Raw genomic sequence first — 18,439 nt, forward strand, 5'->3', positions numbered from 1 at the left:
TTTCAAAAAGGAATTATAAATTTGTTATAAATAAATAATATAATAATGATAGCATGGAGCTAAAGCCTGAAGGATGTGTATTTAACTATTTAACTTTTTATAAAGTTACCAAGCACTTTATGTTCAGATGACACCTGGGTTGGACTCCCATATGGGAAGTTGTGAGTTTGAGCCTCTAGTTAGCATTCAAAAAACTATTTATAGATTATAAATAATATTTTAACAAAATAAGCATAACTAAGCAAGTTAGATAGATTGGCTTGTTACTTTTACATAGCATTTAATATTACTTGAGGATATGTGTTCAATTCTCACCTTCATAACTTATATCTTTTTTGTTAAACGTGTAAACTAATTGTATTCAACATTAAGTTTAATATATTATGCATGTAAGTATTAACATAATTGTGTTTATAGCTTAGTTATGAAGGCTGTTGCTTTCTAAGAGTTAATATCCATTTTGGTCCCTCGACTATTAGGTAATGTGCAATTTAGTCTCAAACTATTAAAAGTACCAAATTCAGTCCTCTAACTTGTAAAATATACCCAATTTGATCCTCCATTACAATTGTCATCCATCCGCCATTATAGTGAGGGGCAAAAACGTCTTTTTATCTAAAGTCGAGGGACCAAAATGGGTATTAACTTTATTATTATTATTATTATTATTATTATTATTATTATTATTATTATTATTGTTGTTGTTGTTGTTGTTGTTGTTGTTATTGTTGTTGTTGTTGTTGTTATATTTGATATTGGGACAATGTCTCCCGCCACCATATTACTTCCTACAGTATTATTTAAAAAAATAAAATGTAAACTACTAAAGTCTATTTGTCTGTCCTTAAATGTGGTGTGCGTTAATTGACTAAAAAAATTAATGAAATCTCAATTTCTTTTCTTTTAATTAAATAAACATATATGATTAGAGTGTACTAATTATTATCCTCTTGAATCTAACTTTATAATTGTTATTTGCTGCCCAGAGTTGACATAGCCATTACGGCATCATATGATGTATTCTAAGATTTTCCCCATTTTTAATTTGTTTAATGTGGTCTTTGTTCTTGGAAAACGATTTGCACAAAACATTCTTTTTTTTGCAATCATTATTTTATATGTGCACAAAAATCTAGAGAGTGCTGACGAAAATCGAACTCAGCTCTACAATGATATTCAAATAATGCTCCACTCACTTGACCACTCTTTAGTCCTTTCGGAACATAATGATATCTTTTGATAATTTGATTTGCAGTGAAATTATTGTGCTATTGGACAGACTTGGATTGTTTGAAAGAAATCTTGTGAAATTACGTACGATTCAAATGCTTGTCTTGATTAGGGGTGTGCAAACTTCGGTAAATGTTTGGTTAACTGACCGAACCGACAAAGTTCGGTTAACCGTTTTTAACCAAACTTTTTCGGCTCGGTTAATGGTTAACGGTTAATTCGGTTCGAAATTGCCACTTAACCGAAATTATATATATATATATATATATATATATATATATATATATATATATATATATATATATATATATATATATATATATATATATATATATAGGGAAGGGTTCAGGTGCGGGTATAGCTTCCCGTGCGGTTGTGCGGTTAGATCTGAGCTGTTGATCAAATTTAGATCAACGGCTCAAATCAATAAAAATTTAAAAAAAAAACGCGTGTCTGGAAGAAAGAAGAATAAGCTAAAAATGACGCATCTTAAGTAATAGAAACATGCACCTTAAGTGTTATATCTTAAGCACAAACTCACGCACATTAAGTACAAAACTCACATACATTAAGCACAACCTCACGCACATTAAGCACAAAACACACGCACTTTAAATATTAACTCATAGACTTTAAGTTTAAACAACTATTGACATTAAGCACAAACTCACGCACATTAAGTACAAAACCCACGCACATTAAGCACAACCTCACGCACATTAAGCACAAAACTCACGCACTTTAATTATTAACTCACAGACTTTAAGTTTTAACAACTACTCACATCAAGCACAACCCCACGCACATTAAGCACAAACCTCACGCACCTTACGCACAAACCTCACGCATATTAATCACAGATCCGCTCACCTTAATTTTGACCTAGATGCAAAAATTACAAAATTGCCACCGCGTTTTTTTTTTTTAAATTTTGGTAATCCTGGACGTTTATTTAAGCGAGATGAATGACCCAAATTAAACCGCACAACTGCACCTGGGCACCTTAACCGCACCAGAACCTAATTCTATATATATATATATATATATATATATATATATATATATATATATATATATATATAATATGTAAAATCCCAATAAATTTGTAATATTGTTATGGTACTGTTTTTGTATATTTTCTTATTGATTTATTATTTTTAGGATTTAACCGACCGATTAACCGAAAAAAATTCTGTTCGGTTAATTTAGTAATACAAAGTTCGGTTCGATTAACGGTTAAAGTTTTAAAAATTTCGGTTAAAACGGTTCGATTAACCGATTGCACATTGATATACAGAACGAAACTAAGAGCAACCACATCTATGATTTTTTGTGGGGTCCAATATGAGTTGGAGGATAGAGAAGAAGGAGAGATAGATCAGAGTGAATTTTGAACTCGGTGAGAGATAGTGGTTTTTTGTGGGCCTCAGGAGAGAAAAAAAATTAAAGAAAGACCGCGCATGTTTTTTTTTTTTTTTTTTTTTGTGGTACATTTTAGTTTTTAAAAAGGAAGTAATATGGTGGCAGGAGACATTATACCAATATAATAATAATAATAATAATAATAATAATAATAATAATAATAAAAGTTAATACCTATTTTGGTCCCTCGACTATTAGATAATAATAGTTAATACCCATTTTGGTCCATCGACTTTAGATAAAATGACGTTTTACGGTGGATGGATGACAATGGTAACGGAGGACCAAAGTGGGTATGATTTTACAACTTAGAGGACTAAATTGGGTACGTTTAATAGTTTGGGACTAAATTGTGCATTACCTAATAGTCAAGAGACCAAAATGGTTATTAAGGTAGATGGTCTAAGGTTCGAACCTTATCTTGGACATCCACTTAGTTCATTTTGTTGGAGTATAATTGTGCGCAACAAAGTATACAAATTTAAAAAAAAAAAAAACGTTAGAACCGGTGGTTCTAACCGAAACCGCCGCGCGGTTCATGAACCGAAACCGAAACCGAAACTTTAATATAAGGTTCCGATTCTGATTTGTGATTTGATGGAACCGTGAATTGCCGGTTCGGAATCGGAATCGAACCTTGATCACCTCTACCTTGATGTGGTTCCTGTCAGGTACTTGCTGGCCTGGGTCCGGGTTGGGAGTGAGGATGACTTGAATGTCACTATTATCCATCAATGATTTTGAATGCATAACTCGTTTTCAGGAGTTGGGGTAGGTTTGATAGTTTAAATTTTTAATTTAGAGTAGCGGGTGGCTACTCCGCAAGAAAATTAAATAGTTTTCTTACGTCCCCACAAATAATTCAATTGCAAAACTCAATATATTCTTCATTTAAATCGTGTGCTAAAGTATTTAAGAACCAGACAAACATTTATTCCTAACAAATTTTAATGGCCGGAATCTCCAACGTGTTTAGATATTTACATTTATTCCTAACAAATTTTAATGGCCGGAATCTCCAACGTGTTTAGATATTTTTTCTCAATTTTTCTTACATAAGTGATAAATGCATATTTGTTCATATTTATATTTCATATATATCCATACTTAGTCTTATTTTATTTATGAAGTGTTATAATAGTTTTCAGAATGATCTTTATTTTATTCATTTGATCAATTAGACACAATTGATCATCTTTAAGTAGAACTGTAGAAGTGAATGATTTTGGATGCATTTGGAGTCAATGAGAGTCAAATATGAAGCTATGGAGATGGATGCAACACTTCCAAGGGAGCCTAAAAGTGGTGCTTTCATGAATCTTAGTACGTCATTTGAGCATACCAAAACAAAAGAGAAGCAAAAGATTAAGGCATTGCAATTCTCGCATTGCACGTTGATGTCTTTGTATTTGGACTTTATCTCATCATAGAAATTTCCAAATGAAGTGATTTTTATGCCATTGGAAGGAAGACTTTTTGAGATACAACGTTCATGAACACCATTAAGCATAGATTTGAAGTTTTGAAGGTCAAAAAGCACGGCCAAGTGCATGGCCGTGCCATTGAAGCAGTAAGCTAGCAATATTTCTGGGCTGATTTTTGGCACGTCCGTGCCTATGAACGTGCCTACCACGCTCTGTTTGTATTTAAGCTCGTTTTCAGCATTTTTAACACGATTTTGACTTATGGTTGAGCCCTATTCATTTTCTACTCATTCCTTTCATATTTTCGGATTAGATTAGGCTTAGATTTACATTCCTTAACACTTTTAATTTGAAGATTGTAATCTTGAATTTGAAGCTTGGATTTCAAGATTGTTCTCTCATTTTCAATAAATAAGTTCTCCTTCCTGTTATCTCATTCAATTCCTTTTTAAGATTTATATTTACTACTTTTATTTTTATGTTCTTTATGCTATTTAATCAAGAGTAGTTAGTTTAATTTATGGGCTTTTGTTAGGGTTGTATTGTCTACAGTGTGATAATGCATAATTGGTATGACTCTAACCTAGCGCAAATTATGCTGTGGAAACGTGCTCACCATGCGCATGGTGAACACATGGGTAAATTCATAATTTCTATACTGTAGATTCATATTTTTTTTTTTTTTTGAAAACATAGATTCATAATTTTGTTTTTCATTTGTTTGTTGCGATATATACATGGGTTTCTTAGTTTTTGTATTGGGCTGAAAATTTAGATTTGGGCCAATAAAAAATAAAAAATGTACATTCCAATTGTTATGCTATGGACCCGTGTCCAGCATGCAATATGGACACGGTAACGGTACCGTTAGTGGCACCGTTATCTTCCACTTATTATTATTATTATTTAATTTCAGACCGCTTCGTTATATGAGTATATGTTCATAATTTTATCACTATATGTTCATAATTGTAAGTTCATAATGTCAGAGCTCTGTGTTCATAATTCCATAACTGTACATTCATACTTCCATAACTGTACATTCATAATTCCGTAACTGTACATTCATAATTCAATAACTGTAAGTTCATAATTTTCGAAGCTCTATGTTCACAATTTTAGAGCTCTATGTTCATAATTTTATCACTGTATGTTCATATTGTAAGTTCATAATGTCAGAGCTCTGTGTTCATAATTCCATAACTGTACATTCATAATTTTATAACTATACATTCATAATTCCCTAACTGTACATTCATAATTCCATAACTGCACATTCATAATTTTCGAAGCTTTATGTTCACAATTTTAGAGCTCTATGTCGTTCATAATTTTATCACTATATGTTCATAATTGTAAGTTCATAATGTCAGAGCTCTGTGTTCATAATTTCATAACTTACAATCATAATTCCATAACTGTACATTCATAACTCCATAACTGTACATTCATAATTCCATAACTGTACATTCATAATGGCACAAACGAATAACGTCGTTAACGGCGAGACAAAATCAATTTTTTTTTTTTAAACTGAAATGCCGCGTTTTTCCTGAAAACGACGTCGTTTTGGACTCATATCCACAATGCATTATGGACACGAGTCCACATCATAATTTGCCCTTTTGTATCATTTTGGTTCAAAAATTTCATGCTAACCCTGAATTTATATATTTATTAAAGCCTAAAAGTACTGAAACCATGCGTAAATAAATTTGAAATTGTATTTAATTTTAATTCGAAATTAAAAGTTTGGCATATATGAAACTTTAATTTCTATAACAATCCAATTTCATTAACCGCACGTTTGGTTCGCGAAATAAATTTTGAGTGAATAGGAATACTATTCCGTAGGGAATAGAATATGTAAGGAATAGAATAGAAATTGTATTCTATTGTTTGATTCGGTAAGGAATAGACTTTAGGAATATTATTACAGTGTTTGGTTGGGTGAAGGAATAAAAACGAAATATATGTTTAAAAGACATAAATACCCTCATATAAAATAATAATAATAATAATATTATTATTATTATTATTATTATTATTATTATTATTATTATTATTGTATTATTATTATTATTGTTATTATTGTTATAATTGTTATTATTGTCATTATTAACCCAATAGGGTAGCTCAAGTGACAAATGAGCTCTTTTTGTGGGGGAGAATTCCGGGATAACCCGGGTTCGATTCCCACAAGTGACGGATAGTTATGCTGTGCATCCGTGTGCACCATGCATGGTGCATACGGATGCCAAAACGACGTCGTTTTATTAAAAAACGCGCGTCTCCCCTTAAAAAAAAAATTCATGTTCGATTCCCAGTATCACAGTGACCTATTCCTTTGTTTGGTGATCTATTCCTTAAACAAAGTTCACAACAAAGGAATAGGTATTAGCTATTACCTTATTTGAGGTAATACGTTCCTAGTAATAAAAATGGTTACTAAACAAAGGAATAGGTCAATTACTGGAATGCTATGAACTAAACGAGCCATAAAAGATTAAGTGGACTTGAGTATTTATACTTTTCTAATTTTGAAATTTCATGTTTGAGATTTTGTAGCATTATATATATTTTATCATGATTGAAAGTGGACATGAGTATTAATTATATAAATTATGTAAATGTAAAATTTTCAAATCATATGGTATTTAAAAACACAATACTTTATAATATATGCTAATAATATATTATGATTTTCAGCATAACAACCAATTTCGTATTGTTAAAGAAAAATACATTTCAAAATGAATTTTAATTTCATGATTAATTTTTGGTTTTATTGTTTTAAAAATATTATCAACAATAAAATTACTTCAATTTTATGTCGTGCATCACACGGGTATAAATACTAGTAATCTAGAAAGTAGACATTGAATAACTAAAAGTTTTCTAAAGTAAATATTATTAATATTTATTTACACCAGATAATTTGTCAATGTAAATGACACCAACAAATTATGGCATTCAAAACGGTGCCGTATTTTGTAAGCGGGAAATTGATGTGGCAAAAATATTTTACTATTATATAGAGTAAGATAAGATAAGATAAGATAAGATATAGATATAGATATATATAGATTATGAAGTTCATTACAAATTTATAGACATGTTATTTTTAGAAAATATTGAAAATTGAGGTTCTTAAACCGAACCGAAATTGATTTTTTTTTTTTTTCAAATTGAACCGAAATCAAATCGAATGGTATGATTTTTTTTTTTTTTTTTGAGAGGAGTGGTATGATTTTTTAAATACTGAAATACCGATACCGAAATTGAAAAAAAAAAATCGAATCTCGAAATGCACACCCCTAGTGGGAGGTTATGAATTGTAATTCAAGCCCGCATGGACAACTTAGTTGGTCATAGGGGTAAAGTTTGAGAAGAATGACTAGGGATCAAAGTGAGGGGGTTCTTTGTGCCCAGTAAACAAAGGTCTAGCCTGTGGTTCCGCCTTGGAGTTGGGAATTCAACCTTTTGAAAAAAATGAATTGAGAAAATTGCAATTTCCTCAAGCCAAACAATGTTTTTTTTTTTTTAAAAAAAAAAAAACCAAACAATGTTGTTTATTCTTTTATTGAATTACATTAGGATGAGAGTGTATGTAAAAGTGTTTTATTCAATCATAATGTCTGAGAGTACAGAGAGCGAATATATAGATACTAGATAGAGTCCTAGTCTAACACGAATAATATAGTCCTAATCTAACACGAATAATATCGTCCTAGTCTAATATGAATAATATAGTCCTAATACTCTCCCTCAAGCACAAGGTTACGTTGGGTAGCCAAAACATTGAGCTTGTCACAGAGAGAATTAAAACGCAGAGACGAAATAGACTTTGTAAAGATATCCGCTAGTTGATCCTTTATTGAAATAAAGTGCATCTCTAACTCCTTTTTGGCTACTTTATCGCGAATAAAATGATAGTCAATCTCAATGTGCTTCGTGCGGGCATGAAACACTGGATTGACACATAAGTAAGTAGCTCCCAAATTATCACACCATAGTCGAGGAGGAGACGCAGGAGGGATGCCGATTTCGTGTAACAGGGAAACAAGCCATGTAACCTCTGCAGATACATCAGCTAGTCCCTTGTATTCTGCTTCAGTTGAAGAATGCGCCACAGTGAATTGCTTCTGACAAACCCAAGATATAAGATTATTGCCCAAGAACATAGCAAAGCCACTAGTAGACTTGCGATCATCCGGATCGCCAGCCCAACCTGTGTCAGAATAGGCGTGAATATCCATAGATGTAGACCGAGAAATACGCAGATCAAGATTCAGGATGCCCTTGACATACCGCATGCCTCTTTTTAGAGGCTTAGTCCGTAGTAGTGGGAGCATGCATGTGTTGACACAAGAGATTAACAGCATAAGATAAATCAGGACGAGTTACCGTAAGATACTGGAGAGCACCTGCAAGACTCCAGTACTGTGTAAGATCGGCATAGGGAACGGCAACTTCGTCGGTGATTTTCGCAGAAGAGACGTGTGTGACTACTGGCTTGCAGTCCACCATGCCAGCACGTTTGAGAATATCCTTCATGTATCATTGTTGCGATAAAAGCATACCGCCAGATAACGGGACAGTTTCAATACCCAAAAAGGAAGAAGGCACACCCATATCACGAACCTTAAACTCAAGGGCTAATTTATCAATAAGAGCAGTAACACGATCTGAGTTAGAACCCATAATCAAAATGTCATCAACATACACCAAGAAATAAAGACGAATGTTGCCACGAGAATAGATAAAAAGAGACACATCCGTCTTTGAAAGCGAGAAGCCCACAGAGACAAGAAAATCATTTAACCTTGTGAACAAAACACGCGGAGCCTGTTTGAGCCCGTATAGAGATTTTTTAAGCAAACACACATGATCAGTTAATGACTTATCCCCATAACCAGGTGGCTGTCGCATGTAAACAGTCTTAGCTAACTCGCCATTTAAAAAGGCGTTGTGAATATCCAACTGGCGAATAGTCCACCCCCGAGATACGGCTAAAGATAAGAGAAGGCGTACCGTAGTGGGCTTAACCACAGGACTAAAGGTCTCAAAAAAGTTTTCTCCAGCAACCTGATTAAAACCCTTGGCCACCAACCTAGCTTTGTGACGTTCTATTGAACCATCGATCTTCCGTTTGGTTCTGAAAACCCACTTGCAACCAACAACATTCATACCTGATTAAAACGGAACAAGACGCCATGTATGATTATGGACCAAGGCATTGAACTTCGCGTCCATCGCATCACGCCACTCAAGAAACTTGACCGCCTGAGAGAAACAGGTAGGCTCAGGGACTATGGTAGAAATAGTGGTTAAGGCGACATGTTGATGCGGACTCGAGCTACGAGTGTTCATAGCATGCGACCGAGGAGGAGGAGTGGCTCGCCGAGGACATCTGCGCTGCGCAACCTACTGGTCTGAGACAGTACGCTCACTCGATGCGGACTACTCCGGGACCATTATCATCACCATCGCCAAAAGCCGACACGAGCTCATCCGACTGCCGAGCGCCATCATCAGCCGTGGCTAAGACATCACTACCTCGGCACGTCACAACCGGTGCAGCAACCCAAGGTTCGGAACATGGTCTAGCAACCTGCGAGGCAACAGGAGAAACAAAGGGAAACACAGTCTCATCGAATCGCACATGACGACAGATAAAAACCTTGTTAGTGTTAGTATCCAAACAGCGGTAGCCACGATAAGACGGAGGATAACCTAGAAAAACACAGGGAGACGAACGAAACTGGAGTTTATTGCGATTATATGGACGAAGGACAGGAAAACACAAACAACCAAATACTCGCAAGTAAGAGTAGGACGGGGGAGATCGATGCTAACGAAAATGAGGAGACTCATCAGACAGAACACGAGTAGACATTTTATTAATTAGATATACAGTAGTTTCAAAAGCATAGTCCCAAAAGTGAGACGGGACAGACGCTTGAGCCATTAAAGACAGCCCTGTCTCAACAACATGACGATGCCTGCGTTCCACTCAACCATTCTGCTCGTGAGTATACGCACAGGATTGCCTGTGATGAATACTCAGCGAAGCAAGAGTGGAACCAAGCTTTTTATATTCTCCCCCTAAATCAGACTGAAAAGAAATAATCTTGCGAGAAAAAGAACGTTCAACAAGTGATCGAAACTTATCAAATATAGGAGTTTCACCTTTAGATTGCAACAAGTTGATATTGTACATTACTTTGAAAATGTAGAACGTTCACTACACTTACAACATTGTTTAGGGTTAGTGAGGCTAATTCATGTAATCATACCCGAGGTTTCAGTTTTCGTCTTTAGCCTCTTCAAAAATTTTATTGTGGAGTAAAGAGTATCATTTTGTAATTCGATTAGTTCGGTAATATAAACTTTGATTTGGTTAACAGTTCAAGGGTTTGAAAAGTTTTATTAATTCGATTCGATGATTAACCAAATGCCCGCACACCCCTATTTGAGAGAGGATGTTTGAAATAATAGATAGAGACAATGTAGAAGAACAACAAAACACCATGCATACGAATTGTATGCATTGGAATGGTGGCATGGCAATAAAACACTTACATAATCGCAAGATTATATTGTTTTTCACCTTTTGGAAGTCGCTGGCGGAGATTTCGTCGCCAGAGTATGCTAGATCCATCACGAATGCCGACCTAGCTTGCGGTGTTCCTGGTTATAAATCAAGATTATACTGTCTCTATGTAAAATGCAAATCTGGAAAAGATAATGGTGGCCCGCAATAAATCAAAGATGTTAGGGATTAGAGATTACAAGACTAAAATAGCCATTTTATAAATATAGCCCAATCCGTTCTAACCCATTAGTTGTTAATATTCTTGAGAAAGGTATTAGCATAAATTATGAGGTCAAGTGCTGAGGAATATATTATTGTTATTGGCATTTATTTATATATTATGGTCAATGATATCCTAAGATATCACGACAAGTACTAGTACTCGTAGTCCCTACGGACAACACTCGTTATTCAATTTTCTATGCTAAAAAACGATATATATACTTGCCTAATTAGATTCGTATATATAGTTGTAAATCGGGTATCAACGAGAATAAGTATACTATATTTAATTTCAAAAATCAAATATTTTTCAAATTGGTGAAACCAATATTTATAGTGTTGGAGTAGGGGACATATGCGGGAGATCCACTGACAAGGCTAACTTAGTTGGTGTGCTTGGACAACTAGTCTTTTTTGTTAATGCATATCGCATGTTATAACATTTTAATTTTAATTTTTTTTTTTAGAATAACATTTTAATTTTTTAAGGATCACATTTCACCCTTATTTACCACACTATACTATACATGCATGCCATTCACACGACATTACCATACTTTTGGTCCAATACCTAAAATATCCGATCCGCCTCATCTATCGCTAAAACTCAAAGGTTGTTGTAGTTACTACAAAATAGTAAGTACAATGGCAAAATTGTTTGGACTAGAATGACAATATAATTCACAAAAGGAGATTATATAAACATATTTAGTAACATTCTTTGATCTCATTCCCATCTAATATGGCTACCATATCTTTTGACAAACTTGCATTTCTACTAGTGTGCTCCTTCTTATTCTACATTTATTATATGTTCAAGTGGCCGGTTTGCAAATTAAAGGTTAACAAAAGGGAAAAAACCTACCTAGAGTATATACTTTTGGTATGCCAGGCCACTTATATTAATTGGACAAAAGAGAGAAAAAGAAAAACAACTAAACACCTACCATACTTTAAAATTAACACTGCACATCAATCATGAATATAATCAATATGAGTATGGTAGGTATATGTATGAAATAAATTAAAATGGGGTGAGATATGTTGACTATGTAATATATAAACATAAATGCATGTGTGATCCAATTATCAACTCAGACTTTTAGTTGAGATGAAATATAATACATGCTTCAATTTGGTGTTAGAGACAACCAGCTCGCACACATGAAGGGGCATCTATACAACTATCAACTAAATTAGCTTTTTAGTTGAGATTGAACACATAATTCAATTCAATTATGTATAATATATAGACTTTTAAATCAAAATAAGCACAACAAGAAATGCACCGCTTATTACACTAGAAAATTAAGAGACATTACAATTAGTGATTGGCAAAAACCTAATTCCCAACCACTACATCCACATACATTATTAACACACTTACTATTACTCATGTGGAGTGAGCACTTATTATTACAACAAACAAACACCTTAATTATTAGCTTATTTGAAGTTGCGGCACCGGTAGGCAGACGACGTACAACATGCATGCATGGACATACATACATACATACATAGATCTTAACTAGCAATCCATAGTATTGATATATGCCTTGTCGACGGTGACAAATTTTCCCCCAGCTTTTGGCACCAGAGCCACCAGAACCTTGTCCTCACCTTTCAGCCCCAAGTCCTGAATCAGCTCCGAGATGGCCAGGGTAAAAGTGGTCTTCTTGGGAGTAGCGGAGCCACCTTCATGAACATGTGGCAAGTTGGCAAAACTTCCGGAGTACTCCATCCTGTCCAGCTCCTTCGTATTCACGTCCTCGTCCTCGTTCAGGAACACATCGAACCGTATAAACTTGGTGTCGTCGTAGACTAGGTCGAAATTCAGCAGCTCCTCCTCTGTGTCTTTCACTGATGTTGATCTCGTCACGTGAAACGTTAAAATCTTTCTAAAGGGTGCCGGCAAGACGTCGGAAATTACGGGTACTGACTCCAGGCTCCTCAGTTTCGCCGTTCTTTTCTTGGTGGGTTTCCAATGCTTCCATCGAATGGGCATGTCCTGAAAAGTGTACCCAAGCTTCTCGTTGTCCAAACAATCTTTAACCTTGACCTTGACAGGAGTCTTGGTTTCGTCATAGAACAGGAACTCAGTTTGGAGCCAATCGGGGTCGGTGATATCCTTGCGTTTGCCACCCAGACTCTTCCAAATGCTCCACATGCGGTCTACATTGGAATGGAGGGAATAAAACACCGGATCATTAGCAGCAGAATAGAAGTTACCCATGTCCTCATGATTAGCACTTCTGGGGTCCCCCACCCATCGGTGGACAGAGTTATGCGGGATGTTCTCGATGGTCCCCATGCCGGAGCTGCCGACCTGGCCATTATCAGCGCGAAGAGGTTTGCCAAAGAAGAGCAACGGACACGGCGCGTTGGTTATCATTTGCCGGTACATAATCGCAAGATTGTTATTCACCTTTTGGGGGTCGCTGGCTAAGATCTCGTCGCTGGAGTATGCTAGATCCATCACGTATGCCTTGCTGAGGGGCCGCTTGCGGTGGAACTGCGTGGTGTGGAGCTGGTTGCGGTACTGGTCGTACAGCGGCGACAACTCCTTGTCGTCGTCGAAGATCCTCGGGAAAGTCATGCCCGGTTGATTGTCCCAGTTCCAGTACGGCAACGTGAATGTTGGGTCGTTAATCATGCTTTGCATGATCCTTTCGAAGAAGTACAGATACTTGATACATACATACATACATATATGCAATGCAAATTAAATAATATTTCAGTCCACTTTAATTTTTTTTTGCCACTTTACAATCACTGTTATTGAATGTGTTCCACTTTTAGTCCACGGTTAATATTTCCGTCAAGAGTCATATAATTAAAGGGTACTTTGGTCTTTTTATGTTTGTCTCTTCTCCTTTAATCCAGGCGCTTCGTCCTCCTCCTCCGATATTCGAAGATGGCTCTTCGAACAACGAGAATGGGAAGTCAAAGCTACATCGTTTCGTTCGTTTCAACATGGGCCGGCGAGGTTTCTTACGTTTTAGGTTTAATGTTCTCATTTCTTTAGTCAAACATAATTTTGGATGAGAAGAAAGGTCAAAATACCCCTAGATTACACGGCCTCTTGATGAAAATACTAACGCTGGGACTAAAAGTGAAACACACTCAATAATAGTAGTTATAAAGAGGCAAAAAAAATTAAGGTAGACTAAAATTGAAAACGGCCATATAATAGTAGGACCAAAAATGGAATTCACTATTAAATAATAGAGCAAATACCCACCCACCAATTTTATTTGGTCCGGCCTATTAGTATTAGCAATAGCAATAATATAAAAATTAAGTGCGGGCGTTAATTAATTAGTTGGTATAGTACCATCTGTGAAAAGGGAAGAAGAACCAGTTGAAGTGGATCTGATAGGGCTGGCCGGCGAGTTGATAAGCGCCATTGCAGTAAGCGCAGTGGACCTTAGCTTGATTGTCGAAGCTTCGGGGATCACTGGGGGGAAGTTCCTTCATTAGCTTAATGGCGGTCTTGTACTTCTCCAAGTACTCGTCGTCTACGGCGTGAGCGGCTGGCCTGACATTAAGCTTGGAAAAACAGGGGATCTCATAGTAATCAACATTAGTAGTATCCGTGATGGGAGGGCAACAACGGTATGGCACTTTACAAGTGCTGAACGAAATGGTAGCAGGGCCGCAGTTGGAGACGTCAGGGAGCGGCACAGGGTCGGCCAGGGCAAAGGGGTTGGACGCGCCGCCGCCCCCCAAGTTGTAAGCGCCGTAGAGACCGCCGAGGCCCAGAAGGACATTTCTCCGGTCAAGTTTCGCCTCAGAGAGGCTGCTGTCCGGCGGGTTTTCACGCCCCTCCGACGAGGCTGCAGCGCACCGGATCTTGATGACGTCACCACGTCTTGCTGCGCTCCTGGGGTTAGGGTTGAGAAAGATCTGGGAAGGTCGTCTGGAAAAGTTACCGGGAGAAGACGATGACTTGGTGGAGAAGGAATTAATGTTGGTGCATGAAATTATTGGATGAGTTGACGTAGCCATGGCTGCAGGCTAGGCTTCCTTGCTCAATCTGGAGCTGGCTGCTCCAAACTTATATAGAGCGGATCATGTCATCATTTTGGAAAAAAAAATAATAAAAAATTGGGGTAACCGAACTACGATCACTAAAGATACAAACTTGTAATTACAAAGTTAGAATTTAAATTCTAACTTCCTTAGTTTGAGTCCATTAATTATGGACAACTTCTCATTGTGGTCATTTGCTGACTAGGTTAATGACACGAAATATATCCAATGTAAACTTTCAAGTAGGTTAATAAAGAATAGAGCCAATTAAGAAGAGTGTGTCGGACCCTTGTACTAATTAACTTCCTTATAGATATAGATAAAAGCAACCACAATAGGGGTTCTTTGGTAGTTTTTAAAATAAGAAAAAAGTGATTAATTGGCTTTCCACAAATGTGAAAGCTGATTTTTGGGTGCATTTTTTTCCTTAAAAAACAAGGTTCTATGAGTTATTACTGCCTGTGATACTGTGATTGTATCATTGTATGTTTATTTCTGTTATCTGTATAAGTTTATGGATGTATGACCCTTAATCTTCAATTATGAAATTTAGAAACATGATGAATTTTGAAGTTCTTGTCTTTTTGATTTTGAAGTTCTCAAGTTATTTGTGAACGTGTCATGTATGACTGACTATATGATATTCTGCATTATGTTTCTTACTTAACACTTAACTGATAGTATTCCATTTCTTTAGATGAAAAATTATCAGAGAGTCTAGTAGTCAACCTTCCAACTCTTAAATTGATGGACCTACAGTGGTGGAAGCTTAAATTGTTGACACAAATAATCAACAGAATATGCAACCTACTGCTACAGTTCTTAAGAAGAAAAGGAAGATAGTTGATTTCAGATCAAGAGTGTGGGATCATTTTGAAAAAATTTCTGATAGTAATGGTGTTACTGTCAAAGCCAAGTGTATATATTGTGCAATTAAAAATTTATCAATGTGAATCCAAAAAATGGTACTTCATCCTTGAGAAACCACATGATCGATTAGCTGTCTGAAAAACCCTATACTTGATAATTTTATTTATAGAATTCATAGATTGAGTTTAATTGTAATTAAAAATAAAAATCTAAATGAAATTGACATTAAATTTTTTTATTAAAAATATGCACGAAGCATTTCAAAAAAAAAAAAAAAGACGCACGAAGTATATCACGTTTAATTTTTATGTATTATATTTTGACAAAAAAAAAATAGTATGTTTCGTTTTTAATTTATATTTATACTTAATAATATTTTTGTTCTGTTTTTTAAAAGTGGGTCCAAATCCAACTATTAGACATTAATATCCTATTTTTTAAGGATTGGCCTAGATATATTATAATCTAGTATTATCAATCTGATAAGCGCTTATCACTATTATCACATTTTCCAGAGATATGGTGCTAGATTTCGTCATAGCTTCATTAGCATCCTTCCAGACCTGGTTGTGGTATCACTTGTTAAGATCAATCGCTTATCACTTGTTATGGACATACCGAATACATAACTTTATTTTCTTATTCCTGTCACATTTTCGAGAGTTAAGGTGCTAGACTTTACCTTTCAAAATTCTGCCCACAAAATCATCTCCTAACGACCTGGTGTTGGGTTTAACCCTTCACGAGTCTCAGCCCAACATTTTCTGATCTTACTATTAACGTTACCATGCATGCATATAAAAGGTTTAAAGCTGAGTAGGTGGATCACCATTCACCATTCACCATTCACCATTCACCAACAAAGTTGGAGGCTTTGAGTTGGAGTGGTACTATGGTAGGTGGCAAATTATGCTGTGCATCCGTATGCACCATGCATGGTGCATACGGATGCAAAAACGACGTCGTTTTAATAAAATGCGCGTCTCCTCTTAAAAAAAAAAAAATCAGGTTCGATTCCCAGCAACAACATATGAACTAAAATTCCATAATCGATGAACTATAATTCCATAATCTAATCTATGAACTAAAAATTCCAGAATGAATGAACTAAAATTCTATAATCTATAAACTAAAATTTCAGAATCGATGAACTACAATTCCATAATCGATGAACTATAATTCCATAATCAATGAACTATAATTCCATAATCTATGAACTAAAATTCCAGAATGAATGAACAATATAATGTTGTTGCTGGGAATCGAACCTGAATTTTTTTTTAAAGGAAGACGCGCATTTTTTAATAAAACGACGTCGTTTTGGCATCCGTATGCACCATGCATGGTGCATACGGATGCACAGCATAACTATCCATGGTAGGTGGACGTACGTAACTGGCAAAACTCAAAACTGTACTTTCTTCCCCGGCCCATTATGAACCTCACCCCATATTAATTAATGAACTGCTGCATGCATTACATTTTCAATACCAGACAATGCCATACTCTATTAATGGACTGCTAGTGCAATTTCATTTTCAATACCAGAGACAAACGATTCTATGCAATCTGTTTGTTTGTTGGCTATTCTAATATAATTGAAGAACTAAAATGATCATTCTCCCTACTAATATAATAATAATAATAATAATAATAATAATAATAATAATAATAATAATAATAATAATAATTGTTTTAAAAAAATATAATTAAGCCAATCATATTAACTACTTGGTTGGGTTTACAGACAAAAAGAGTATTCAAATCACACAACAAATTGAAGTGGAAAACTACATCGCAATGTCCTTGTTTGGCAATCAGTAGTTAGCTCATCAATATTATTATATATTTAATATATTTAATATTTTATGCCCTAACTTTTATTTGTTTTCCCTTAATCGACAGTACGGTTTAGTTCGAAAAAGCTGAACCGAATTGCCCACATCTAAAGTTAATTACTGAAATGGTCACTTAACTATAGAAAAATTACTAATTTGGTCCCATGTTAACGGAAATCTAACGGCAAAACTAACGGAGGACCAAATTGGTTAAGATTTTTAAAGTTATATAAGATTTAATTAGTTAAAAAATAGTCGATGACCAAATTAATAATTTTATTATAGTTAAGGGACCATTTTAGTAATTAACTCTTAAAAATTTTAATTTAGAGCGTCGGTTGGCTACTACGCAAGAAATTAAATACTCCGTAGTTTTCTTCCGTACGTCCCCACAAATAAAGTATTTCTAACGAATTTTAATGTCCGGCATCTCCAACATGTTTAGATATTTTTCTGAATTTTCTTAAATCAGTGATAAAGGGCATATTTATTCATATTTATATTTATATCTCATACTAGTCTTTTCTATGCGCGATGCGCAAAAACATATGCCCAATATTTATATTTTTAAAAATAGCTAACAAATTTTTACTAATTAAAATCTAAGTGAAATAAAATTTATTTATTATATTAATCTAATATATAATGAATATATAATGTTTTACAAATATTGTTATAATTAAAGAATATAAGAAAAGATATGGTAGATGCACGTGCATGGTAAAAGTAATGGAAAAGATAACGAAAGTTATAACGGGGTAAGGGTATTTTTGTCCAAAAAATTGTATAGTACAAATCTAAAA

At 35.0% G+C, this 18,439-nt stretch overlaps 1 protein-coding gene across 1 annotated transcript; it reads right to left on the bottom strand.

Annotated features, from left to right (window-relative positions):
* Positions 1 to 12,390: 12,390 nt before the first annotated feature.
* On the bottom strand, positions 12,391 to 14,928 carry LOC109176158 (catechol oxidase B, chloroplastic-like). The gene is made up of 2 exons (XM_019325602.1): positions 14,231 to 14,928; positions 12,391 to 13,583 (listed from the first exon to the last, which is right to left on the bottom strand). The coding sequence occupies exons 1-2, from the start codon at positions 14,902 to 14,904 to the stop codon at positions 12,425 to 12,427; spliced, it is 1,833 nt and encodes a 610-aa protein (XP_019181147.1). The 5' UTR covers positions 14,905 to 14,928; the 3' UTR covers positions 12,391 to 12,424.
* Between the last annotated feature and the right edge of the window lie 3,511 nt (positions 14,929 to 18,439).

Source organism: Ipomoea nil, unplaced genomic scaffold (assembly GCF_001879475.1).
Source record: "Ipomoea nil cultivar Tokyo-kokei standard unplaced genomic scaffold, Asagao_1.1 scaffold0688, whole genome shotgun sequence".
Taxonomy (NCBI): domain Eukaryota; kingdom Viridiplantae; phylum Streptophyta; class Magnoliopsida; order Solanales; family Convolvulaceae; genus Ipomoea; species Ipomoea nil.

What these genes read in the sequence shown, in the direction of transcription:
- LOC109176158 (XM_019325602.1), bottom strand. Translation starts at nt 14,904, where the DNA reads ATGGCTACGTCAACTCATCCAATAATTTCATGCACCAACATTAATTCC. An exon ending in TTCTTCCCTTTTCACAGATG is followed by an intron (nt 13,584 to 14,230) that starts GTACTATACCAA and finishes TGTATGTATCAA; the next exon opens with GTATCTGTACTTCTTCGAAA.